We start from the raw sequence: 25,290 nt of genomic DNA, 5'->3' as shown, positions 1-25,290 counted from the left end.
GTATTCTCCCAGCTCCCCATCAATTGGGCAGCTCTGACTCATTGATAAAGGTTTGGCATGGGAGATGAAGCCACCATGTCATCCTGGCTAAGTTTTAGTATGGAGCAGTGGGAGCTGATACCACACCTGTTTCCTGGTGAGGCAGGAGGGGGTGCGGGGAGCAGTGTAGAATTTGGAGACTGGAGTATTTTAAGATTTATGGGGCTTTCTGGGAGATGGCTAAGGATGGGGACACAGGGGGAGCACCTTCTCCAGTGTAATGCCAAGTGTTCCTTCCCAGTTCTCTTTGATGCAGTTCTCGGATGACTTCCAGACTCATTTCACCTTCAAAGAGTTCAAGGATAACCCTAACCCAGACCTGCTGGTGAGGCCAATAAAACAGCTGCGTGGGTGGACGTACACAGCCACAGCAATCCGCAAAGTGGTGTAAGCTCTTCCCTCTTTGCTGGGGATGGACGAAGGAGGTGATAATTTAATCTGGGCCTTGAAGGATAGGGGAGTTGTTCAGACAGGGATGGGGTAAATTTCTGGTTGAGGGACCAGCACGAGTGAAGGTGAGGAGGAGGGACTGTTCATGACAAAACAAGTTGGGAGTAAAGGGGGGACGTGAGAGAAATGCTGGAGTGGGGCTTGGAAGATTGATCAGATGAGGCCAGGTCACTAAAGGTAACTGAAAAGCCAGTAGGGATCCACTGAAGGGTTTAGGCAGTGGGGAGACATCACCACATCTTGTTTTGGAAAGTTCATTCTGATTTCTGTGTGTGTGCGCAAATGTATGTGAGTGTGAGTGTGTGTTGTAGAGGGAAGGGTTGGGACAAATGTACAAGAAGATGAGCTAGAGAGCTGCTGTATCAAACTAGGAGAGGTTTAATGAGGACCAAATTAAGTTTATTTTTTAAAAAAATGTGTGGTTCTTTTTTGCGGGGGAGGGGAACAGCGTTGGGGAATCAGGGAAGGGGAACAGACAAGTTGCTGTCCTTTGGTTCTTCAGTCTAGTTGGGGAGGATGTCGCTTCACTGGCACTTGTTGGTATTATCATTGCGCTCTTCCTGGGTGAGGCAGATCGGTCACCGGCCACTGGACGGCCGCTCACAGCAGCTCATGGCAGCTCACGCTGGCTGCCAGCCACTCACAGTAGCTTATGGCAGCCTACTGCAGCCTCACTGCAGCCTACGCCATCGCCGGCGACTCACGGCAGCCCAGATCCAGGTTGAGCTGTTGTTCACCATCTTAGCTGTAGAGGGCGCAGCATCACTGGCCCATGTGGGAACCGAACCAGCGGCCCTGCCGCTCAGAGCCCACGCTCCCAAGCCAACTCCTAACCAACTGAGCCACTCGGCTGGCCCTAAAAAAGGTTTTATAACTTAAAAGGAATAATACTCAGTTTTTAAAAATCAACCTGTACAAAAGTATAAAAAGGCAGTGGAGGCTCCTTTCCCCCCACACTCGTCCCCCCTTTCCTGCTGGGTCTAGGGACAGCCACATCTCAGTGTTCATTGCAGGGAACCCAAGACCCTGCTGCCTCTGCATCTGGGACTGCTGACATTCCTCCCTAGCAGTGAGAGTATCTCTGTCTTCTTGCATTTGACCTTCCCCTTCTCTTCCCTGCACAGAAGAGAACTGTTTCAAAGAAGGAACGGAGCCCGGGAGAATTCCCTTAAGATCCTGGTAGTCATCACAGATGGAGAAAAATCTCGTGATCCTTTGGAGTACGAGGATGTCATCCCTGAAGCTGACAGAGAGGGCATCATTCGCTACGTCATTGGGGTAGGAGATGCGGCTCTCTAGCCTGATGCTTCTGTGCAGGGCATCTGTTTGGATATAGTCTCCCTTCAATTAGCAAATGTCAATGAAATCAAAGTGGGGCCATGGTTCCTGCTGGCCATACGTGTGTGTATCAGCCAACTATTGTCACAGCGATGCTGCGTGACAAACCAACCCAAAGTTTAGTGGTTTAAAACAATAAGTGAGGGTGTAGGTCCACTGGGCCCTTTTTCTGGTCTTAGCTGGGCTCACTCATGCCCTGTAATCAGTGGCAGGCTGGTTGGCAGCCCTGCAGATCTTGGCCGGGCTCTCTCCATCCCAGAGGGAGCTATGTCTGTCTATCTGTCTGTTTGTCTGCTGACCTGGAACAGAGGGAACCACTGGATCATGTGGCTCCTCTGCTCGGGTCTCATCCTCCAGTAGACCAGCCTGGGCATATGCTGTGGTGAAGGCAGAGGAACCAAAGAGCAAGAGGAAATTGGGCAAGCACTTTTCAAGCCTCTGTTTGCATCACATTGAGTATCATGCAAGACCCGGGGCTGAACCTAGAGGCAATGAGTCAGGCAGGTTACTCTGCCAAGAATAAGAGGGTACAGCACAGTGTAGGAGAAGGCTTAAATATAGGAGTGGGGAGAGGGTTGGGATTATCAGTATAATCAAACTGCCACAGTCCCTTGTGTGACATAGAAAAAGTGTGTGGCTTTGCAAGCAGGAAACACCTTCCTATAACGACAAAAGGCTCCTTTTCCTCTGGAGAGAGGTTTGCCCCACCCCAGGCAGCATGGCATGACAAATGGCCCCAGGCTATCCTTCATTCCCCAATCACAGAGTCCCCTGCACAGTGCACTACCTGCTCTACTGTGCCTGGCAGCCCTGTCCCAGGGGCCTTCTAGTGCATTCTCTCATGTGACAAATATTGGTTCAGAAATTTTTTTTCTGCAGCATTTTCTTTGCTGGAGGAGACTGCTACCCCAAGGCAGTGCCTGATGTAGCTGCTGTTTCTTAATAACAGGTGGGCTCTGCCTTCAATAGTGAGCGATCCCGCCAAGAGCTTAACACCATTGCCTCCAAGCCAGCTCTCGATCATGTGTTCCGGGTGAATAACTTTGAAGCTCTGAAGACCATTCAGAACCAGCTTCAGGAAAAGATCTTTGCAATTGAGGGTGAGCTAAGGTTCTGTGTCCCTGGAGCAGCCCAGAGGCAGCCCCTCACCCCCAAACACGTATTCCTCTCTAGAAACCAGACCTCCTAACCCTTGGTATCCCGACCTTCGGCACCAGCTTTTACACTTTGCCAGGTCCCAGAAACTCTGGCTTCACTTGTTCAGTTCCTTTGGAATAGAAGGATCTAGGCTTTTATAATGAATTTTGCAACTCTTGGCCATAGACTGAAAAATTGGAGGGCAGGGGAGCCAAATCCCACACAGTATGTTCCCCCAAATTTGGATATGTTGCCAGCATTTGTCTGTTTGGTTCCGCTGTTTCCCCAGTGGCTAGAATCATGCCAGGCACATAGGCGATGCTCAATAACAGTTCTCTGAATAAAAGAACTTAAAAATTGGGTGAAGGTCCACATGCAGTCTGGATTTATGGTTTCTCTTGAAAAGTTGGAAGATAATACACCTTGAGGACTATATTCCCACTTGGCAAAAAGTGTGGAGCCACAGAGCCACCATCCCATTAAAAGCGGCGGAGCTTGGGCCGGCTGAGTGGCTCAGTTGGTTAAGAGCTCGCTCAAGAGTTTGAGCTCTGAGCAACAGCGGTTCGAGGCCAGCCCGAGCTGAGCAGCCGCTAAGCTGCCAATAGGTAGCAGGATGGCTCAGCTAAAAAAAAAAAAAAAAAAAAAAAGCGGCGGAGCTTTCTTGTTCAACACAGCTCTCCTTCAAGCCGCCTTGTGTCCGGCCACCATAACATCTGAATTTCTAGCTCCCATTCTAGGCTCTTCTGACTTCTTTAATGTAGCAAGCTCTCCTCCCCACAGGGACCCAGACAGGCAGCACCAGCTCCTTCGAGTATGAGATGTCTCAGGAAGGCTTCAGTGCTTCCATAACCTCCGTAAGTGGTCCTTTGTTAAATTGGGAGGGAGGTGGTAGTAAGAAGAAGGGGCAGAAAGTCACAAGGGGGCTTTTCTCTGTGGTGGGTATTTTGGGGAGGCACCTCCTTAATGGGAGCAGTGGTCCTTTCTCTCTTCCTTGTCAATCCTGTTCTTTTCTTTTTAAATTGAGATGCGATGGACATATGGCATGCTATCGGCTTCAGGTGTATAACAATGATTCTCTATATACAGAATGATTCCATATGCAGAGGGTGCCAAAAAATGTATACACATTTTAAGAAAGGAAAAAATCATATTAAAATTTTAATGCTCAATATATACCGATAACAAAAGATGAATACAAATCACGTTTGACTTCTGCCATTACAAGAGGTGCTCAAAGTGGTTCCCATCAGCTTAATTTTAATACAGTTTTTTACTTTCTTAAAATGTATATACATGTTTTTGGCACCCTCTGTCTATGTGGAAATGATCACTATAATAAGTCAAGTTAACATCCATCACATCACAGTTACAAATTTTTTTCTTGTGATGAGAACTTTCAAGATTTATTTTCTTAGCAACTTTCAAATGTACAATACAGTATACTAACTATAGTTGCCATGATGTCCATGACTTCCCCAGGATTTAATTATTTTATAACTGGAAGTTTATACCTTTGACCTTCTTCACCCATTTCGACCACTCCCCACCCCTTGCCTCTGGCACCCACCAGTTTGTTCTCTGTACCTTTGAGTTATTATTATTTTTTTCAGATTCTCTATATCAGTGAAATCATATAGTATTTGCCTTTCTCTGTCTGACTTATTTCACTCAGCATAATACCCTGTAGGTCCATCATCTATGTTGTCACAAATGACAGGATTTCCTTCTTTTTTATGGCTGAATAATATTTTTGTGTGTGTGCGTGTGTGTGTATGTATGTATGTATGACATTTTCTTTATCCATTCATCCACTGATGGACACTTAGGTTGCTCCCATCTCTCGGCTATTGTTAATAATGCTGCAATGAACATGGGGGTGCAGAGATCTTTTTGAATTAGTGTTTTCATTTCCTTCAGATACATTACACAGAACTGGAATTGTTGGGTCATATGCTAGTTCTATTTTTAATTTTTTGAGGAACCTCCGTACTGTTTTTCATACTGGCTGCACCAATTTGCATTCCCACCAACAGTGCACAAGGGTTCCCCTTCTCCACATCCTCACCATCACCTGTTGTTTGTTTATTTATTTATTATTTATTTATTTATTTATATTAAGATTTTATTGGGGAATTGGGGGAGGGGATCAGTGTTGAGGAATTGGGAAAGGGGACCAGCCAAGTTGTTGTTCTTCAATCTTCATTGTGGAGGTTGCCAGTCACCATCTGGCTGCCAGTTGGCAGCTCATGGCCTCTAAGCTTAAGGTGCTGTGTTCAATCTTAGTTGCGGGTGGGCGTAGCCACCATCCCATGCAGGAGTTCAACCTGGCAGCCTTGTTGTTAAGAGTACACGCTTTATCCACTGAGCCATCCAGGTGGCAGCTCAGCTCAAGGTGCCAAGTTCAGCTTAGTTGTGGGTGGGCATAGCCCATCATCAAACAGGCAATCTTGTTGTTACACCAGCTGAGCCATTCTGGCACCTGTTGGCAGCTCAGCACCAGCTTAGCTTGGGCACAGAGTCACTGGCCCATGTGGGAATTGAACTGGCAGCCCTGTTGCTCAGAGCTCATGCTCTTAAGCCAACTCTTAACCAACTGAGCCACTCGGCCGGCTCTGTTTGTTGATTTATTGATGATGCCATTCTGACAGGTGTGAGGTGATAGCTCACTGTAGTTTTGATTTGCATTTCTCTGATGATTAGTGACATTGAGCATATTTTCACGTACCTGTTGGCCATGTGTGTGTCCTCTTTGGAGAAATGCCTGTTCAGGTCCTTGGCCCATTTTGTAACCAGGTTGTTTGTTCTCTTAGTACTGAGTTGTATGAGTTCTTTATATATTTTGGATATTAACCCCTTGTCAGATATATGATTCACAGATATTTTTCCCATTCTGCTGGTCGCCTTTTCCTTTTTTTGGTGGTTTCTTTTGCTGTGCACAAGCTTTTCAGTCTGATGCCCCACTTGTTTATTTTTGCTTTTGTGTCAAATCTCAAAAATCATTGCCGAGACTGATGTCAAGGAGCTTACCCCCTATGTTTTCTTCTGAGAGTTTTATGATTTCAGGTCTTATGTTCAAATATTTAATCCATTTGTAATTGATTCTTGTGTTTGGTGTAAGACTGTGTCCAGTTTCATTGCTTTGCACGTGTCTGTCCCGTTTCCCCAGCAGCATTTGTTGAAGAGATTGTCTTTTCCCCACTGTACATTCTTGGCTCTTTTGTCATAATTAATTAACCAAAAATGCATGGGTTTATTTCTGAGTTCTCTATTCTGTTCCGGTGGTTTATGTGCCTGTTTTTATGCCCATACCATACTTTTGATGACTACAGCTTTGCAATATAGTTTGAAGTCAGGACGTGTAATACCACTAACTTTGTTCTTTTTTCTCAGAATTGCTTTAGTTATTTGGAGTCTTTGTGGTTTCATACAAATGTTAGGATTGTTTGTCCTATTTATGTGAGAAATGCCATTGGGATTTTTATAGGGGTTGTATGAAGGTATAGATCGCTCAGTTCTGTCCCCTCTTCCCCAGAATGGGCCCTTGCTGGGTGCTGTGGGGAGCTTTGACTGGGCTGGCGGAGCCTTTCTGCACATGCCAAGGGACAAAGTCACCTTCATCAACACAACCAGGGTGGATTCGGACATGAACGATGCTTACTTAGGTAAGTGCAGAGGGCAGAGTTACCCTAAGAACGGGTCAGGATGTGGCAGAACTCAACCCGGGAGAGGTTACTGGATCTTTCACAGGCCCTTGGGATAGCTTTAAAGACAGAATTTTAAAACCTTCATTTCATTATGTTAACAAAGAGGAATAGAGTGCAGGGTCCAGAGACCCCAAACAAGCACGCATGGGGCTGCTCCTACCCAAGGGCTAGGCCTGCTGGAGGGGCGGGGCCTGTGAGGAAGAACACCTGTCTTGGGTCACCATCTCCAGGTTATGCGGCCGATGTCATCTCGCGGAGCCGGGTGCAGATGATAGTTCTGGGGGCGCCACGGTACCAGCACACGGGCATGGTGGTGCTGTTCAGACAGAATGCTGGTACCTGGGAGACCAACACTGTCATCAAAGGCAGCCAGGTAAGTGCAGGTCATGCATGTGCAAATGGAGGCACCCTGGGCGCTGAAAGATTCCAGGATGGGCGTCCCCAGGTGCCACGAGTGGCAGAGCTTCATAAAGGAGCTTTCACAGGGCTTTGAGCTGGAGATTCACAAGATCAGCTTGGTACTTGGGAATGCTGTGTGCTCACTTTTCTAACAACAATAAATAATATAACAGCACCTGACCTGTACGGAGCTCTCTATGAGTCCACCTATATATGGAGCTGGTATTTGACAGCACACAACCAGAGTAGCCATGTTAGTTATTAAAATACTAAAATAATTTCCTATCTGTCAGTAAATAGCCGTTTCCCCGAGGTGCCCCCTACTCCCAAACCCTGGCCCCTTCCTCAGGCCTCTTTGAACTTCCCCAGCAAACTCTGAGATCAGGCAGGGCACCCAGGGCACCTCTAGACCTACTCCAGCTAAGTCCCTCCCTGGCTGGTGCCTGAGTTGTCCAAACACTTTTAAATATCACCCCTACAAGAGCAGTGTGGTGTGGTATCTTAGGTGGTGTGTGAGGCAAAAACCTTTAGTCAGAATCATCCTTGCAAACCTCTGATGTAGGATGGTACCCACGATATTGTGCCTGTAGTTCTGTGTGTGTTCCTTTAATTTTCATCTGTTCTTTTGGTCTGTGATTAATGCATCCTATGTAGAGGAAACCAGTTTGCTCTGACACCTGAACCAGCTTGTCATTCTTTGTCAATAGTCACTTTCTCCATATGACCTTCAAAGGTTTTACCAATACATGTTGACACTGATGGTGTCAGTGCCTGGCATGTAGAGGGGTAGGGTGGGAAGAATGTGCGGGGACTTTCAGGGAGTCAGGTATGGGTGTGATGCTTCTTCTCTGTGTTGTGTGTGTGGTTCAGGATCACATGGGGGAAAGGTGGCTGGTAGACTCCCCACCACACACAGGTATTCCACGTGCAAACTATAATCAAGGTTGATAAATACTTAACCAGGGACAGTTTGAGTGTTATGAGAGCAAATGGAAGGGGTACCCACATAAAAGCATTAGGGATGGCTTCCTAAGGAGGTGACATTTAAGGTGGAAAAACTAGAGAAGTGAAGAGGCAAGAAAGAAAAGGGTCAGAGGACGGAGAAAGCATAGGTTCCAAGTGTGTGTGTATATGGGGATAGGGGAAATGTGGAAGAAGACACTGGAAGAAGGGTAGGAAGCAGATTCATCTCAAGCTTATTCACTCCCTCCATTTCTGCTGCTATTAGCTTGGCCCAGGCCACCAGCTCTTCTGTGGACCTAGCTGCAGCCTCCTTGTTGGTCTCCCCAAATCCCATGTTGCTTCCCTCTAATTCATAGGAGGGTGAACTTTCTAAATGAGAAACTATTTATATCAGTCTTCAGTTTAAGACTCTTTGTTGACTACAGACCAATATCCAATAAAGATGAAAAAATCCTCAACCAAATACAGTTGACTTTTGAACAATATGGGTTTGAACTGTGTAAGTCCACTTTTTTTTCCAGTAAATATATCAGAAAAAATTTTAGCGATTTGCAAGAGTTTGAAAAAACTCACAGATGAATTGCATAACCAAGAAATAATGAAAAAATTAAGAAAAAGTTAGATGTGTCATGAATTTGTGTAATACATGTAACATACAAAATATGTGTTAATCAACTGTTTATGTTGTAAGTTAGGCTTCTGATCAACAGTAGGCAATTAGTAGTTAAGTTTTTGGGGAGTCAAAAGTTATATATGAGTTTCATTTACATGGGGTGGGGGGGAGTCAAATCCCTGGTGTTGTTCAAGGGTCAATTGTGTCAGCAAATTAAATCAAGCAATCTTTAAAAAGATAATAGTCACAACCAAGTGTGGTTTATCCCTGGAATACAGGGCTTGTTCAACCATGTTGCCGAAATGAACAAGCTGATTCTAAAGTTCATATGGAAAGACAAGGGACCCAGAATAGCCAAAATCATTTTGAAAAAGAAGAATGAAATTGGAGGACTCACACTTCCCTATTTCAAAACTTAACTACTGTTGACTGAAAAATAACATCGTGTTTCGTTACCAAAAATGATTCATTTGGGGAAAAAAAGGGTTGCAACCCATTCCCACTGCATGCAGATGTAGCAAGCCACATGCATGCTCTGGCCTGTATTCCAAGATGAAGGAGTATTTATAGAAGGGAAAAGGAAGTTAAGGGAAGGGGAAGTTAGAACCATAGAGCTTTATTGTAAACATGGAGTTCTTCCTGTAGGGTTCTCATGATTATGTAGAGTGTGGGAACTCCCATGGGCCCTCGCTCCTCCCATAGACACTCCCGACTGATTGTTTGCTTAAAGTTCGTTAGTCTTTTTTTTAAAAAAAAATCTATATAATTTTATTAAGACAAAAACTGACAGTGTGGTGTGAGGTTTACACTTAAATGAAGTTTTCACAGAAACCTAACACATGCCTGAAATGATTTTACAATGGAGTTCTAGATACAGGTCTAGATGATGTCAAGAGCTGATGAATTTCACGATTCAAGACAGCATATTGGGTATTAGTTAATTCTGAGGATTATGAAAGAATGTTTGCTTTATTTGAAAAAGATTTTTATTAAAATATAGCTAACATACAATATTAGTTTCAGGGGTACTGAAACTATTCAACATGTATATACGTAAAGAATGATCCCCATGATAAGTCCAGCAACCATCTGACACTGTCCCACACTATCACAATATTATTGACTAGATTCCCCATGCTGTACATTACATCCCCATGATTTATTTGCTTTATACCTGAAAATTTGGATCTCTTATCCCCCTTTACCTTTTCTCCCCTTTTTAATTTTTCAATTACAGTTGATATTCAATATTATTTTATATTAATTTGAGTTGCACAACATAGTGGTTAGACATTTATATAATTTAAGAAGTGATCCTTCTGATGAGTCTAGTACCCACCTGGGTACTATAATAGTTATTACCATATCATTGACTATGTTCCCTATGCTTTACTTTACACACCCATGACTATTTTGTAACTACCAATTTGTACTTAATTTCTTCATGTTTTCACCCCAACTCCCCTCCCATCTATCACCCCAATAAATCTAGTACCTATCTGACACCATACATAATTATTACAACATTATTGACTATATTCCTTGTGCTATACCCTACATCCCCATGACTACTGTGTAACAACCAATTTGTACTTCTTAATCCCTTCCCCTTTTTCACCCATCCCCATCCCCCTTCTCTTCTGGCAGCCATCAATATGTTCTCTGTATCAATAAGTTTGTTTCTGGTTTTTTTTTTAAAGATTTTTATTGGGGAATTGGGGGATTGGAACAGCGCTGGGGAATTGGGGGAAGGGGAACAGACAAGTTGCTGTCCTTTTGTTCTTCAGTCTAGTTGTGGAGGACGTTGCTTCACTGGCCCAAATTGGCACCATCATTGCGCTCTTCCCGGGTGAGGCACATCAGTCGCCGGCTTCTGGACAGCCACTCACTGTGGCTGCTGGCCGCTCACGTTGGCTGCTGGCTACACACGGTAGCCCATGGCAACCCACTGCAGCAGGTGCTGCAGCCTACAATGTCGCCGGCGACTCACAGCAGCCCAGCTCCATGTTGAGCTGTTTATCAGCATCTTAGCTGTGGAGGGCAGTGTCACTGGCTCTCATATGTGGGATCCGAACCGGGGCCTTCTGGCGTCCCAAGCCAGTTCTTAACCATTGCGCCACTCGGCCGGCCCAGTTTGTTTCTGTTTTGTTTGTTTACTTTGTTCTTTATATTTCCACACATAATCAAAATCTCATTGCATCTGTCTTTCTCTGTCTGACATACTCCACTCAGTACAATACGCTCCAGGTCCATCCATGCTGCCCCAGATGGCAAAAACCCATTCCCTTCCATGGCTGAGCAATATTCCATTCTATGTATGTACCACCTCCTCTTTATCCATTCTTCCATCAATGGACACCTCCACACCTTGGCCACTGTAAACAATGCTGCAATGAACACATGGATGCACATATCCCCTTGAAATAGTGTTTTGGATTTCTTTGGATAAATACACAGTAGTGGGATCACTGAGTCCTTCTTTGTCTCTTGTCGTTTTTGTTTTAAAGTCTATTTATCTGGTATAAATATTGCTACCCAGCTTTGTTTGTTTGTTTCCATTTTCATGAAATATCTTTTTACACCTCTTTGTTTTTAGTTTGTTTGTGTCTTTTGGTCTGAAGTGAGTCTCATGTAGGCAGCATATGTAAGGGTCTTGTTTTGTTATCTGTTCACTCACTCTATCTTTTGATTGGGGCATTTAATCCATTTACATTGAAAGTAATTTTTGATAGATATGAAGTTATTGCCATTATATTATTCATATTTTGATCTTTTCCCCCCTTTTGTCTTAAAGAAGTTCCTCTAAGATTCCTTGTAATCTTGGTTTTGTGGTGATGAACTTTAGCTTTTTCTTATCTGGAAAGCTCTTTACCTGTCCATCGATTCTAAATGATAGCCTTGCTGGGTAGAGTACTCTTGGCTGCAGGTCCTTAATTTTCATCACTTCGAATATTACATGCCAATTCCTTTCTGGCTCCTATGGAAGCTCCTTTATAGATAACTAACTGTTTTTCTCTTGCTGCTTTTTTTTTTTAATTGGGGAATTGGGGGGAGGGTAACAGTGTTGGGGAATTGGGGAGGGGGACCAGCCAAGTTGTTGTTCTTCAGTCTTAGTTGTGGAGGGCACCAGTCACCATCTGGCTGCCCGTTGGCAGCTCACGGCCTCTAAGCTTAAGGTGCTGTGCTACAATCTTAGTTGCAGTTAGGCATAGCCACCATCCCATGTGGGAGTTGAACCTGGCAGCCTTGTTGTTAAGAGCGTCTTAACGCTCTATCCACTGAGCCATCCGGGCGGCAGCTCATCTCAAGGTTCCGAGTTCAGTCTTAGTTGCAGGCAGGCATAGCCCATCATTGAACAGGCAGTCTTGTTGTTAGGAGCACGTGCTCTCACAAGCTGAGCCATCCTATCACCTGTTGGCAGCTCAGCGGCAACTCAGCTCAGGTGCAGCATCACTGGCCCATGTGTGAATCGAACTGGTGGCCCTGTTGCTCAGAGCTCATGCTCTTAAGCTAACTCTTAACCAACTGAGCAACTCGGCTGGCCCACTGTTTTTAAAAAAAATTTATTGGGGAACAGTGTGTTTTTCCAAGACCCATCAGATCCAAGTCAAGAAGTTGTTCTAATCTAGTTGTGGAGGGCACAACTCAGTAACCCATATGGGGATTGAACTGGCAACCTTAGTGTTATGAGCCTGAGCTAACAGGCCACTCCTCCCTCCCAATTTTTAATTGCAACACCATGGGTGTGGGACCTTTCCATTTAGAATCTCTACCCTTCCTATCAGCCTTGATGTGGCTTCTTCTTTATATCCTTAGTTATAGGACTTGTGTTCAGCTAGACTTTAGGTGGTTCTCTATGATGATTGTTCTATAACTCAGTTGTAATAGTTATAATCTTAATGTGATCCTGGGAAGTGGCAGGAATCGCGTTTACCTATTCCACCATCTTGGACCTTCCCTAAAATTCTTTTTAAAAGTAGACATTATTTCTCAATGTCACACAAAAATATCCCTGTAGCAATAGTTACTTTTTAAAAAAGATTCTATTGGGGAATTGGGGGAGGGGAAGAGCGCTGGGGAATCGGGGGAAGGAGAACAAGTCTAGTTGTGGAGGATGTTGCTTCACTGGCCCAAGCTGGCACCATCATTGCGCTCTTCCCTGGAGAGGCAGATCAGTCGCCGGCCTCTGGACGGCCGCTTACGGCGGCTGCTGGCCACTCACGCTGGCTGCTGGCTACACACGGTAGCTTATGGCAGCCCACTGCAGCAGGGGACTGCAACCTATGCTGTCGCCAGCGACCCACGGCAGCCCAGCCCCGGGTCAGGCTGCCATTCACCATCTTAGCTGCAGAGGGCAGTGCCACTGGCCCTCATATGTGGGATCCGAACCAGGGCCCTCTGGCATCCCAAGCCAGTTCTTAACCAACGCGCCACTCGACAGGCCCAGCAATAGTTACTTTTAATCCAAGCCAGTTGATTCCTTATTAGCCAGACTGCCAACTTTGATTTTTTACCCCCTAAAGACTTCCAATGTATTGAAATGATATTCTGTCTGCTCTTACAGGCTTTTCTGTCTGTGTTTTCTGGTCCATCTTCTTTGCTATTTTAATCATCTCCCTGGAACAACATTTGGGGTAAATCCTCACCCACTAAGCATCAACTCTGTTATATGCTCCTCTCTCTGGTAGCACAGTCAAATGGGAATGTATCGTGAATTATCTGGAGGATCACAACTGCTCCAAAGGGCTTTTCCTAGCAGGCATGATTTCTCTGCACAGGGAGAAAACCCCCATGCTCTGCTTTAAATGGGAAGAGGTATGTGATTTTGGCCTCATCTCTTTCAGATTGGCTCCTACTTTGGGGCCTCCCTCTGCTCCGTGGACGTGGACAGAGACGGCAGCTCCGACCTGGTCCTCATCGGGGCTCCCCATTACTATGATTCAACTCGGGGGGGCCAGGTGTCTGTGTGCCCCTTACCCCGGGGGGTGAGTGGCTGATGGGACCTGGCCTGGGTGGGGCTGGGCTGTGGGGTGGAGGGGTTGCCTGAGTTGGGCCTGGCACTGGTTTTGTTCTGCAGAGGGCTAGGTGGCAGTGTGAGGCCATTCTCCGTGGGGAGCAAGGCCACCCCTGGGGCCGCTTTGGGACAGCCCTGACAGTGCTGGGGGACGTGAATGGGGACAAGCTGACGGACATAGCCATCGGGGCCCCGGGAGAGCAGGAGAACCAGGGTGCTGTCTACCTGTTCCATGGAACCTCAGGACTGGGCATCAGCCCCTCCCACAGCCAGGTGAGGCCCCATCATGACAATAACCTATTTGCTGATCTGTCCTTTTCTGATTCAATGTTTCCACAGCTGCCAGATTAGTTCTCCCATTACTCCTTTTCAGAACTTTAAAAATAATAGCACACTTCACAGAAACCCCCAAGACTCCTCAATTCTAGGTTAATTCTTACCACAACTACAGGAGGTGCATGGGCCACCAGCATCCACACCGTGCAGACAAGGAGATTAGAGGTAGTAAATGGCAAGTTGCGAGTGTTGGGAGGTAGACATTCCTTTCTTCCGAATCTCAGTTTGGGTAGGGTAACCAAGAGTCCTGGTCTGCCTAAATCTCTCCCGGTTTTAACACAGAACGTCTCTCATCTCAGGAAACCCACACAGTGGGCCACCCTACCAGAACTGCATGCTTCATGGGGCTTGTCATTTGTGCAGTCGCACAGAGCCTCTCTCTCAAGAAATTTAGAAAATTTTCAAATTTATAAGCAAAGTTGAAAGAATTGTCCAGTGAACACCCATATATTTACAACCTAGAATCTACAATTAATATTTTACTAAATTTACTTGATCATATATCCATTTTTTCCCCTACAGTCCATCTTATTTAATGAATGCATTTCAAAGTAAGTTGCAGCATTAGTCTACTTCACCTGTAAATACTTCAGCTTGTATATCATTAACTGGAATTCAATATCTGCTTACTGTGATTTTTAAGATAAAATTTACAAACAGGAAATGCACAAATCTTGAGCCATTCAATGACTTTTGACAAATGCATACACCTGTGTAACCCACCCTCCTATCAAGATACAGAACATCGTCACTGCAGAGAGTTCCCTCCTGCCCCTTCCCAGTCAATTTCTGACTCTACTCCATCCCAATGGGAATAATTGTTCTGATTATTTTCCACCACAGATTAGTTTTGCCCATTCTAGAACTTCATATAAATGAAATAGTACATTATGCAGGCCCCAATATTATTTACAGGCTCTTTCATTGTAGCCAGAGCTAAGAATCACTGCCTTACCCACTTCTTTCTGTGTCATGGAGCTTCTTTCCACAATTGTGTGAATATATAATACTAATGCCTCTTTTCATTTGGTACCTGTTGCTTTTCTGTGTAAATGGGGTTTGAAGGTACTGGTTTTACTTTATTTTTATTACAAAAGGTTTACATGCTTATACAAATTTATAAATCTAAAGTAAACAGTGAAAGCCCTACTTCCTACTCCTATCTGCACCATAACTCACCACACACAAACAAACAAGGATCAGGGAAGATACTTTACATGTCCACACGCACGTACGCATGCATGCCCCATAGGCTTTGGAGTTGAAAACAAATGCAAGAATCATGCTGCCCTATTCTACTGTTCGCATTTTTAACTTGTGTTTTTCTCTATGATTGGAGCAGAGGTGCTCAGTGTTTGGACAAGCAAACAGGCTGTGGATCTCCCAACTACCATATTATACATAATTTCAAAACAAAGCTTCCTCCCAAAAAATACAAATAAATTTCCTTAAAAAAATTTGAGGTACAATGTACATGCAGTAAACACACAAATCTTAAGTGATAAATTTTCACATATCTGTTGAACCCAAGTAAGCACCACCTAGATTAAGATATAGCAGAGTTCCAGCATCCCATGCTTCCTTTCACTTGAGAAAATCACTTAAAAAATTGTGGTAAGATATACATGACATAAAATTCACCATCTTAACCATTTTAAAGTGTACAGTTCAGTGGCATTACGTATATGACAAAAACACTTTAAAATTCTCTTTTTAATTTATTTGGCTGTTACTCGTTCAGTGTTACTTTTGCACATAGATTAGATAATCAAAATCTTTCTTTAAGACTCATAAGGAAAAACAACCATTTCCACACTGTGATTTCCTCTTTATTTCCTCTTTTCTTGAGGAAACCACTTTTAGCTCTTTCAACGATTCACCATACTTCCCAATGACATGATTATTTTATTACTTCTTGATTTTTGTTTTAGCATTTACTTTACACTATGGAAGGTGAGGTCTGAGCTTTTTTCAGACCCCTCTTGCCACATATTCACGTGCCTTCTACCCCTTCCCCACTTCTTATATTGATATAATTTTGGTTAGATCAATATTTGGTGTTTGTGTTAGCATGACCATGTAAATGGGATTCAGCTGAGTCAAGTAGCATACTATGTCACTTCTTTCCTGTAAAACTATTTGTTTTCCCTCAAAAACTTAGGTAATTAATGGCAACTTTGGGTGTCATCTCCAGACTGGTCTAAAGCTGAGTAATTGCCCTAATTCCTTGGGAAGCTGTGGGAGAGGAGACTTGACTGGGGCCGAGACAATCTCTCCTTGGGTTGCCCTTGGCAGCTGAGTTACATGGTTTCTTATTCTTTCCCACTCCCTTTTCCCCTCCCTCTTTTCTACTCTCAGCGGATTGCAGGCTCCCAGATCTCCCCCAGGCTCCAGTATTTTGGTCAGTCTCTGAGTGGGGGCCAGGATCTCACGATGGATGGACTGGTGGACCTGGTCATTGGGGCCCAGGGACATGCACTGCTGCTCAGGTGAGAACCTCTCCTGGAGCACACCAGGTATCTTTGCTTTAAGGAGCAGCTTTGCTGCCTGAACACCCATGATGGCCCTCTGGTCTCCTTACAGGTCCCAGCCTGTGCTGACAGTTGACGTGACCATGGAGTTCACCCCCAGGGAATTGGCCAGGGAGGTGTTTGAGTGTCATGAGCATGTGGTGAAAGGCCAGCCTGCAGGAGAGGCCAGAGTCTGCCTCCGTGTTCACAAGACCACACGGGACCGGCTGCAAGAAGGTGAGGCTGGGGGGCAAGTCTCAACAGGTTTAACGACTGGGGTCATTGATGAGAGGCCCAGCCTGCTCAGTCTTCTTGGCAGTCCGGAGCAAAGTTCTCACAGGTTTCAACAGCCTTCTCCAAGGTTGTCTGGAGAAAGCAGGTGATTCCCTTGCTGGATGGGGATGCCCAGCAAACATTATCAAAGAAGTGAGCATGTGGCACTCCCTGACTCTCTGAGTTCTCCAGATAACCAAGGGCTCCACACCTGTGAATTAATCAGAATTTTTTTTAACTGAGAGATAACTCATTTAAAGGGGAGATTGTGTTGATGAAGCTAAGCACAAATTCATGAAGCATTAAGACATGCATTTTATCACAACTCACTCGACTTCTTCCCTTGTTTCTACTTTTAAAGAGTGGCAATGTGCTTGGGTTTGCAGAATAGCAGTGATGGTAAGAGAGAGAAATAGGGAGATCATAAAATTAGGTTTCTAGTAGTAATCTTACTGGGCTGAGCAGACAACAGTCAGAGTTTGGGGCAGCCAGCATGGCTAGAAAGAAATGAGAGCAAAGTCTTGGAAAGTAGAAGACTGCAGAGAAAGTTCCCCAAGATCTACATAGAAATTCTTCTCAAGTCATTGGCTGATTCTTAAGCCATGTGTGTGCAGGTCAATTTTCCAAGGAACTCAGTAGAAGACAGAAATTAGAGAGCTAAAGAGCTGAGCAGAAATTCAGCAGCTTTCCAGTGCTGGGGAAACAAATTGGGAGAGGCCTTGGCAAACAACTTGTTCTTTCTATTGGGACGATGTCCAAGAGAAACAATAAACAACAGAAATAGACCCACAGGTGATTCAGAAATTAGAGCTATCAGATAGGAATTGAAAACATAACTTTGATTAATATCTTCAAGAAAAAAGAGGAAATTATGGAGAACTTCAGAAAAGACTTGAAATCAAAGCATGTAATTGGAATTCAGAGAGAGAGAGAGAGAGAGAGAGAGAGAGAGAGAGAGAGAGAGAATATGAATAAAAAAGAAGCGACAGTTAAAGAAATAGTGGTGAAGCATTTTCTCAAATTGCTGAAAGACATCAAGATTCTCTACCAAATCAAATCAAAGCAGGGAAAATGCAAAGGAAACCATACCATGGTGCATTAAACGTGTGCACATTATACATTGTACCATACCAAGGCACAGATTGCTGAAGACCAAAGACAAAGACAAAAAGTTAAAAAAAGCCAGAAAAATATACTTAATTTTTGAGTATGTAACAGAATAGCTATAATTTATTGAATGAACACTAATTATGTGGCAAGTACTGTGCTATATGTTTTATAGACCCATTTCATCTTATTTTCACCACTGGGAAGGTAAAATTATTGTCCTCAATTTAAAAATAAGGAGTTGAGATTCAAAGAGGTTGGATAATATGCCCAAAGTCATACACCTGGGGAGCAGAGGGGCTGGGCTGCAGACTCCAGACTGTCTGACTCCAAACCCAGGCTCCTCCCCACTCTGATGCCCCTCCCCACTCAGGAGAGATCCAGAGCATTGTCACCTATGACCTGGCTCTGGACCCAAGTCGCTCACATCCCCGGGCCATCTTTGAGGAGACAAAGAACCGCACATGCAGACGGACACAGATGTTGAGGCTGAAGCAGGAATGTGAGACCCTGAAGCTACAGTTACCGGTGAGCAGTGGGTAACCACACTTCTGGCTCCTCCAAGTGCTGGTGGGAGGGGAGGTGCACCTGGGAAGCTGAGGGAGCCGACCCCCAAACCCCACCTTCTCTCAGGAATGTGTAGAGGACTCCGTGACTCCGATCATCCTGCGTCTCAACTTCTCTCTGGAGGGGCAGCCCTCAACTTCTTTCGGGGGTCTCCGGCCAGTGCTGGCTGTGGATGCTCAGAGACTCTTCACAGCCTCGGTGAGTCCTGGAGTTGGGGCCTGGAAGGGACCAGGGGCGAAGATGGTGGGAGCCCATTTGATTTCATTTCAAAGAATTTTATTTAGATATTTTATTGTATTGTTTCATTTCATATCATTTCATGATTACCTCTCATTTCATTTTGTCATATTTTATTTTTTGCAGTTTCCTTTTGAGAAGAATTGTGGCAATGACAGCATTTGCCAAGATGATCTCAGTGTCACCTTCAGTTTCATGAGGTGAGTTTCTTCCTGTCATTGCCACCCCCAAGGCTCCACCGAGACCCAGTGCTCTGCTCTTCCCCTGGCCTCTGAGGGAGTCTGGCAGGTCAGCTGCTCTGGAGCTGCCCCCTCCACTGTCGTCTCTCTCCAGTGTTCATGCTTCCTTTCCACCAGAGCACGCTCGCACAGGGAAGCCCTCAGCCCCTCACCTGGCTTGTTCCTCCCACAGCCTGAACACTCTGGTGGTGGGCGGTCCCCGGGACTTCAACGTGACACTGACTGTGAGGAACCAGGGCGAGGACTCCTATAGCACCCATCTCACCTTCTTCTACCCACCTGGCTTGTCCTATCGGACGGTGTCAGGGGTCCAGGTAGCCAAACCTTTCTTAGACTCCGTCTGACTTAGCTTTCCTGGTCCCCGGGGCTGGTGGGTGACATCAGCCCCTCTATTTCCCTTACCTTCCAGAACCAGCCCTCATGGCGATCCTGGCATGTGACCTGTGTGTCTGACACATCCACCAAGGGACCCAGGACCTCGCAGAGCAGCAGCTGCAACATAAACCACCCCATCTTCCCAGGCAACTCGGAGGTCAAGCCCTGGGCACACCCACCTTTTTACCTCTGCCTTCTGAGTTGTTGTTGTTGTTGTTCTCCTTCTCCCCCTCCCCCTCCTCCTCCCCCTCCTTCTCCCTTTCCTCCTCCCCTTCCTCCTCCCCCTCCCCTTCCTTCTCCTCCTCCTCCTCCTCTTTCTTTCTTTTTTTTTTTTAAGTTGAGGTTCCTTTTTGGAGAAACAGCTTTACTGAGATATAATTCCTATACTACACAATTCACCCACTTGATGTATGCAATGCAGTGGCCCTTCAGTTGTTCACAGGGTTATTCATCCATCACCAGGATGGATTCTAGAGGATTTTCTCACCCCCATGAGTGACCCCACTCCCCTTAGCCTCCAGCCCAGTCCTCCTGTCTCTCCCAGCCTTGGGCAGCCACCAGCCCAGTTCTGTATCTAGGTTCACCTACTCTGGACATTTCGTATAAATGGAAATGTGTGATGCGTGGTCCTTCCATCACTTGGCATCATGTTTTCAAGGGTCACCCACGTTGCTGCCCATGTCAGTGCTTCACTTCTTTTTATGGCTGAATTATATTCTGTTGTGTGGCAGCATCACATTTCCTTTGTCTGTTCTTCAGTTGATGAACATTTGGGTTGTTTCTTCTCTCCTGTTCTTGGCACTGTCCCTCCTTTCTCCAACTGCAGGTCACCTTTAATGTTACACTAGACGTGGAATCTAATGCTTTCTTTGGAAACAGAGCACTTTTCAAGGCCAATATGACCAGGTAGGCTGTGCCTGGCCTCCCACAAGCATCCTCCCTGTTGAGGCCCCAACCCTCTGCCCAGGGTGGGTCACTGCCCTCTCCCCACTGATTTTCCCTTCAGCTCATTCATTCATTCAACAAACACTGAATGAGCACCTACAACATGCCAGACATTGTGCCCAGTGCTGGTGGGACAGGGTGGACAAGACAGCTGAGGTTGCTGCCCTCACAGAAGTGACAATCTAGCGGCAAGGACAGGCAGGAAAACTGGCGATGACAATACCATATGAAATGAACTATGTCCTGTGTTCTTGGGAGCTTGGTGTTCAGAGAAGATTCCTGAAGGAATGTTTAGGTTGTGAGTTAGCCAAGCAAAGGCATACATGGAGGGTGGGCATGACGACAGAATGAAAGAAGAGCTTACCAAGCAAAGCCCAGAGACTGGGAAGGTCAGCCTGCATTGAAGTGTGGCTTAAACACATAATGTGGGACTTAGGGAGTTGGTTAGACCTTGGCAGTGCCATAAAATGACGGATGTATGCTCCTAGGAAGCTTGAAGTTTAACCTGGGAGTGACATGATCACCATGATCACATTTGCTAGAAAAGCCTCTCTCCAGGAGGGCTAAGGGTGGGATGGGAGCAGCTTGGAATTCAGGGACCAGTAAGAAGAAGGTGCTGCAGATATTGGGTGAGAAGGGAGGGCCCTAGGCAGAGGCAGGGGCAGAGAACAGTGATGTTTGGGATGCAGAGAGAACTGGACTTGGGGTTGGATGGAGGTGGGGGTACAGCAGGGGGAGAAGGAAAAGCCCCTGTTTCCCTTCAGTGAGAACAACGTACCCAGGACCAACAGAATGGAATTCCAGCTGGAGCTGCCTGTGAAATATGCAGTCTATGTGGTGGTCACCAGGTACTGGCTTCTGGGGCCTGACCTGCACCTGTGCCTGCACCCCTGGGCTGGATGCACCCATTGTGTGCCTGTGTGTGTATGTCTGAGGATGCATGTGCATGGGTGCATGCGTGCGCAATGGTGTGTACATGTGTGTGAGGCCCTGACCAGCACACACATCGCTCCTGCCCATCACCCTGCATGCACCCTCTCAGGGCTGCTTTACCCACGTGCCCGGTCACCCCCTCACGCACGCAGCCCGAGACATGCCTCCCAGGACACCTCTGATGTGCTGTCACCTCCTGCCCCTTCTTTCTATCATTAGCCAGGACATCTCCACTAAGTACCTCAACTTCACAGCTTCCGAGAAGACCCGCCATATTATAAAGCATCAATATCAGGTGGGGAGCTGAGGGGCTGGGCAGGGAAATCTGTGGGCCGGGGATGCAGAGACTGATGGAAAACATGTGTCAGTGGCCCAGGGTGTGCCAGGCCCTGTTCCATGCGTGCTCTCACTGTGCACACACACGCACACACACATGCACGTGCATGCAGTCGCCCCTTGATATCCGGGGGGACTGGTTCCCGGACCCCCATCACTGCAATCCACGATGCTCAAGTCCCTTATACACAATGGCGCAGGATCCACATGACACCTACACACACACACACCCGTAGACTTAGAAGCATCTTGAGGTTACTTAGAATCCCTAATGCAATGCACATGTCATGTACGTAGTTGTTATACTGTATTGTTTGGGGACTAAGGACAAGAAAACGTCTGCTCCTGTCAGGCGACCATTGTAGGCCTGACTACATAGCTCACTTTAGCAACAACGGAACAGTTTTTCTGGGCGTTTCTGATCTGGGATTGTTTGACCCGGAGGATGCAGGGCCCGGGATACACAGAGCTGGCTGTCCACACATGTCCACAGTTCACTCATTTCACCTTCATACCCTGCATAAGTTGAAGAAATGAGCTCCGAGAACTTAATAAACACGCTTGGCCTCACCAGGAAGTGGATGAGCTGCTACTGAGGACCAGTCTGTGTGTTTCATCACTGCACTCGCTGAGTCTCAGGCAGCATCACGTGGCAGACAGGGCACTGGGCCGGTGCTGGGCTGTCAGGACGCGGGCTGGTGGAAGCTGCTGGGGGGACAGATGGCCCTGACCCCCCAACACACATGTTACAGTTCAAGAACCTGGGGCAGAGGAGCCTCCCAGTCAGTGTGGTCTTCTGGGTCCCAGTCCAGCTGAACCAGGTGGCCGTGTGGGATGCCCCCCAGGTCACCTTCTCCCAGGTAAGTCCCATGGGGCCTGAGGAGCGGGCCCAGCTCCTGCCTCCAGACCCCTGGTCTTTTCTAAAGCCTCTGATTCTGCTGTTGGATTTTGGAGCCATTTCTGACCCTCGCCTGGACCTAGGACCACCTCATCCTTGGGAGGGGGGACACGACCTGGGATCCCTCATCTGTCTCTCTCGTCACAGTGTCTCCCTTTCCTCAGAACCTCTCCAGTATGTGCCACACAGAGAAGAGGGTCCCCCCCCACTCTGACTTCCTGGCTGAGATTAAGAAGGTCCCAGTGCTGGTAAGAATGAGCCCAAGTCCACTTTGGGGCCACGTACAGACTCAGCATGTCCCCTCTCTGGGGCCCAACACTGTCTCTCCACTGAGTGGGCTGGGTCTACACAGCATTTGCTGCATCCAGCTTTCCTAGTCACCTGTCCCCTCTCCTCCCTTCCACAGAACTGCTCCATTGCTGTCTGTCACAGAATCCAGTGTGACCTCCTGTCCTTTGACAGCCAGGAAGAATTCAATGTCACCCTCACAGGCAACCTCTCATTTGACTGGTATATCAAAGTATGTGGTGCTTTGAAGCTCAGCCAGGCCGGACGTGTTGCTGGGGTGCCAGGGGTGCAGCTCACACCCTCTGTTCCCCACAGAGTCCGCACAGCTACCTCCAGGTTGTGAGCACAGCAGAGATCTTGTTCGATGAGGTGGCGTTTACCCTGCTTCCAGGACAGGGGGCATTTGTGAGGGCCCAGGTATGTGTCCTGGGCTCAGAGGGACTATTGGAAGGAGGACAGGAGGCTGGGGTTGTGGAGATCTGGGGGGTGGGGGAAGACCGCGGCGGGGAGAGACAGAGGGAGAGAGAGGTTGAGAGAAAGGTGAGGAGGAGGAGGGACGAGGGAGGGCTGGGGTTGGGGAGCATAGGAAGGGCTTATTTCCTGGGTTCGGGATGTGCACAAGAGTCTGTCTCCCCTGACGCACCCTCTCCCTGCCCCAGACGGAGACCAAAGTGGAGCCACATGAAGTGCACAACCCCATACCCCTCATTGTGGGCAGCTCGGTGGGGGGGTTGGTGCTCCTGGCTCTCATCACCGCTGGCCTGTACAAGGTATGTCCTTGTGGCCCTGTCCTTCTGCTCCTGTCTGTCTTCCTTAATGTGTTTGGCTCCCAGCAGCCCTGCTGGCTGTATGACCTTTGGCAAGTCACAAGTGTCAGCTTCATCAGCATTAAGTAAGAATATAAATGCCCATCCTGCAAAGGTGACGGAGTTGCGATGTGGGAGCACTCACAGTACCCTGGGTACAGAGTGACCTCACGTAAGGAGTAGTGTCCTGCTCCTCCTGATATTTTCTCTTTCTCCCTTTTTTTGTCTTTCCAGCCCCCATGTTGATGCCATCTCTCTCCCAGTCCCACTTTTCCCAGGTCCCTTTTATACTCTCCGCTTTGTGCTTCTCGGTCCCTCTGTGTCCCCTCCTGGTCTGCGTGACCCTCCCCAAGTGCCCTGGCTTCAGGGGCCCTTACTCCTCTGTCTCTGCCCCACAGCTCGGTTTCTTCAAGCGGCAGTACAAAGACATGATGGGCGAAGCTGGTCCTGAAGCTGCCCCGCCCCAGTAGCAGCTCTGTGTCCACTGAGTGGCCTCCTCTGAAGCAGCCAGGACTTGAGTTAGACCAACATGCAGGCCGCTGGACAGACACGTCCCGCAGGAGGCTGGGCAGTGACATCACATTCAGGAAAGACCTGCTTGGGTTTCTGTTTCCATCCGTGTGTGTGCGTGCGTGTGTACGCATGTGTGTGTGTGGGCTACGTGTGTGGCGCCAATATCTCTTGTGTGGGGAGGTACGTTCAGCACAACCACTCAGGCACAAAGGGATTGCTGGGGCCTCCGGGCAGAGGCGCTGGCAGCTCCTGTGGGTGAACTCAATGGGAGAGCATTAGATCCCCTCCCTGCAGAAGGAAGTGCGACCTCCCTCTGTGGGTCAGCATGTGGCCCGCAGGGGCCTGGCAGCTGGACAACACCCCACAGAGAAGCCATGCTAGAACCTGGGTCTGATCCACTGGCGGAGCCTGTCCCAACCCTAGAACTAAATGTGTCCAGTGAGCAATGACATGCTGCCTTCTGTCCATTTATTTATTAATGTTTCTTTCATGTTTTTGAATTGATTAACCGGTCCATAGTACAGAAATCAGAAGATGTGCAGGATGTGGGGTGAAAAGGGTTCCCCCTAGCCATTCAAGTCAAGGCTACGTGTTTTGGGGTCTCCTTCACAAAGACTCTAGATATGCACGTACACACACACACACACACACACACATGTGCACACACACACACGCTTTTTACACAGATGATAGCATGCGTTACTTATATTGCTCTGCATCTTGTTTTTTCCATTACTGTAGCTCAGACATTGTTTCGTGTAAGACATAAGGTATCCCTTCATTCTTTTATACAGCTCCATGGTAGTCCATCATGTGGGTGAATCACAATGTATGTAACCAGTATCCTTTTGATATGTTATTTCCAATCTCTTGTCATTAAAACAGTGGTGATATAATAGTGAGTATGTCATTTTGCATATGTGTAAGGGTAGTTTATAGGATATATTCCCAGAAGTTTGGGTTCTCCCAGAAGCAAACCCAAGATAAGAATTTGAATGAAAGAAGTTTAATTAAGAGTGGCCCTAAGAAATACCAATAGATGGGCCGGCCGAGTGGCGCATTGGTTAAGAGCTGGCTTGAGATGCCAGAGGGCCCCGGTTCAGATCCCACATATGAGGGCCAGTGACACTGCCCTCTACAGCTAAGATGCTGAACAACAACTCAACCTGGAGCTGGGCTGCCTTGAGTCACCGGTGACGGCAGGTGGATTGCCATGGGCTACCGTGTATAGCCAGCAGCCAGCGTGAGCGGCCAGCAGCCGCAGTGAGCG

The 25,290-nt window shown here is 46.9% G+C and overlaps 1 protein-coding gene across 2 annotated transcripts in view; it reads left to right on the top strand.

The window, feature by feature from the left end:
- The window catches only part of LOC109374167 (integrin alpha-M-like), a 34,806-nt gene extending 9,890 nt beyond the window's left edge, over positions 1–24,916 (top strand). Inside the window, exons 7-30 of one of the 2 annotated variants that reach the window (XM_019628506.1) lie at positions 281–426; positions 1,614–1,767; positions 2,777–2,927; positions 3,745–3,818; positions 6,497–6,626; positions 6,899–7,041; positions 13,488–13,628; positions 13,721–13,930; positions 16,352–16,482; positions 16,577–16,740; positions 18,257–18,411; positions 18,517–18,648; positions 18,814–18,887; positions 19,099–19,240; positions 19,336–19,458; positions 20,128–20,207; positions 21,011–21,094; positions 21,399–21,474; positions 22,268–22,375; positions 22,578–22,661; positions 22,820–22,933; positions 23,017–23,118; positions 23,361–23,471; positions 23,906–24,916. In XM_019628506.1, the coding sequence (XP_019484051.1) occupies positions 281–426; positions 1,614–1,767; positions 2,777–2,927; positions 3,745–3,818; positions 6,497–6,626; positions 6,899–7,041; positions 13,488–13,628; positions 13,721–13,930; positions 16,352–16,482; positions 16,577–16,740; positions 18,257–18,411; positions 18,517–18,648; positions 18,814–18,887; positions 19,099–19,240; positions 19,336–19,458; positions 20,128–20,207; positions 21,011–21,094; positions 21,399–21,474; positions 22,268–22,375; positions 22,578–22,661; positions 22,820–22,933; positions 23,017–23,118; positions 23,361–23,471; positions 23,906–23,977 (2,901 nt within the window). In that variant the 3' untranslated portion in view covers positions 23,978–24,916. The remainder of the gene's footprint in view (positions 1–280; positions 427–1,613; positions 1,768–2,776; positions 2,928–3,744; positions 3,819–6,496; positions 6,627–6,898; positions 7,042–13,487; positions 13,629–13,720; positions 13,931–16,351; positions 16,483–16,576; positions 16,741–18,256; positions 18,412–18,516; positions 18,649–18,813; positions 18,888–19,098; positions 19,241–19,335; positions 19,459–20,127; positions 20,208–21,010; positions 21,095–21,398; positions 21,475–22,267; positions 22,376–22,577; positions 22,662–22,819; positions 22,934–23,016; positions 23,119–23,360; positions 23,472–23,905) is intronic. The other variant, XM_019628507.1, reaches the window with a different exon arrangement.
- Positions 24,917–25,290: the final 374 nt, after the last annotated feature.

This window comes from Hipposideros armiger, unplaced genomic scaffold (assembly GCF_001890085.2).
Source record: "Hipposideros armiger isolate ML-2016 unplaced genomic scaffold, ASM189008v1 scaffold_799, whole genome shotgun sequence".
NCBI classification, from domain to species: domain Eukaryota; kingdom Metazoa; phylum Chordata; class Mammalia; order Chiroptera; family Hipposideridae; genus Hipposideros; species Hipposideros armiger.
The sequence above is the reverse complement of the archived record's forward strand: the minus strand, read 5'-3'. Positions and strand labels throughout refer to the sequence as shown.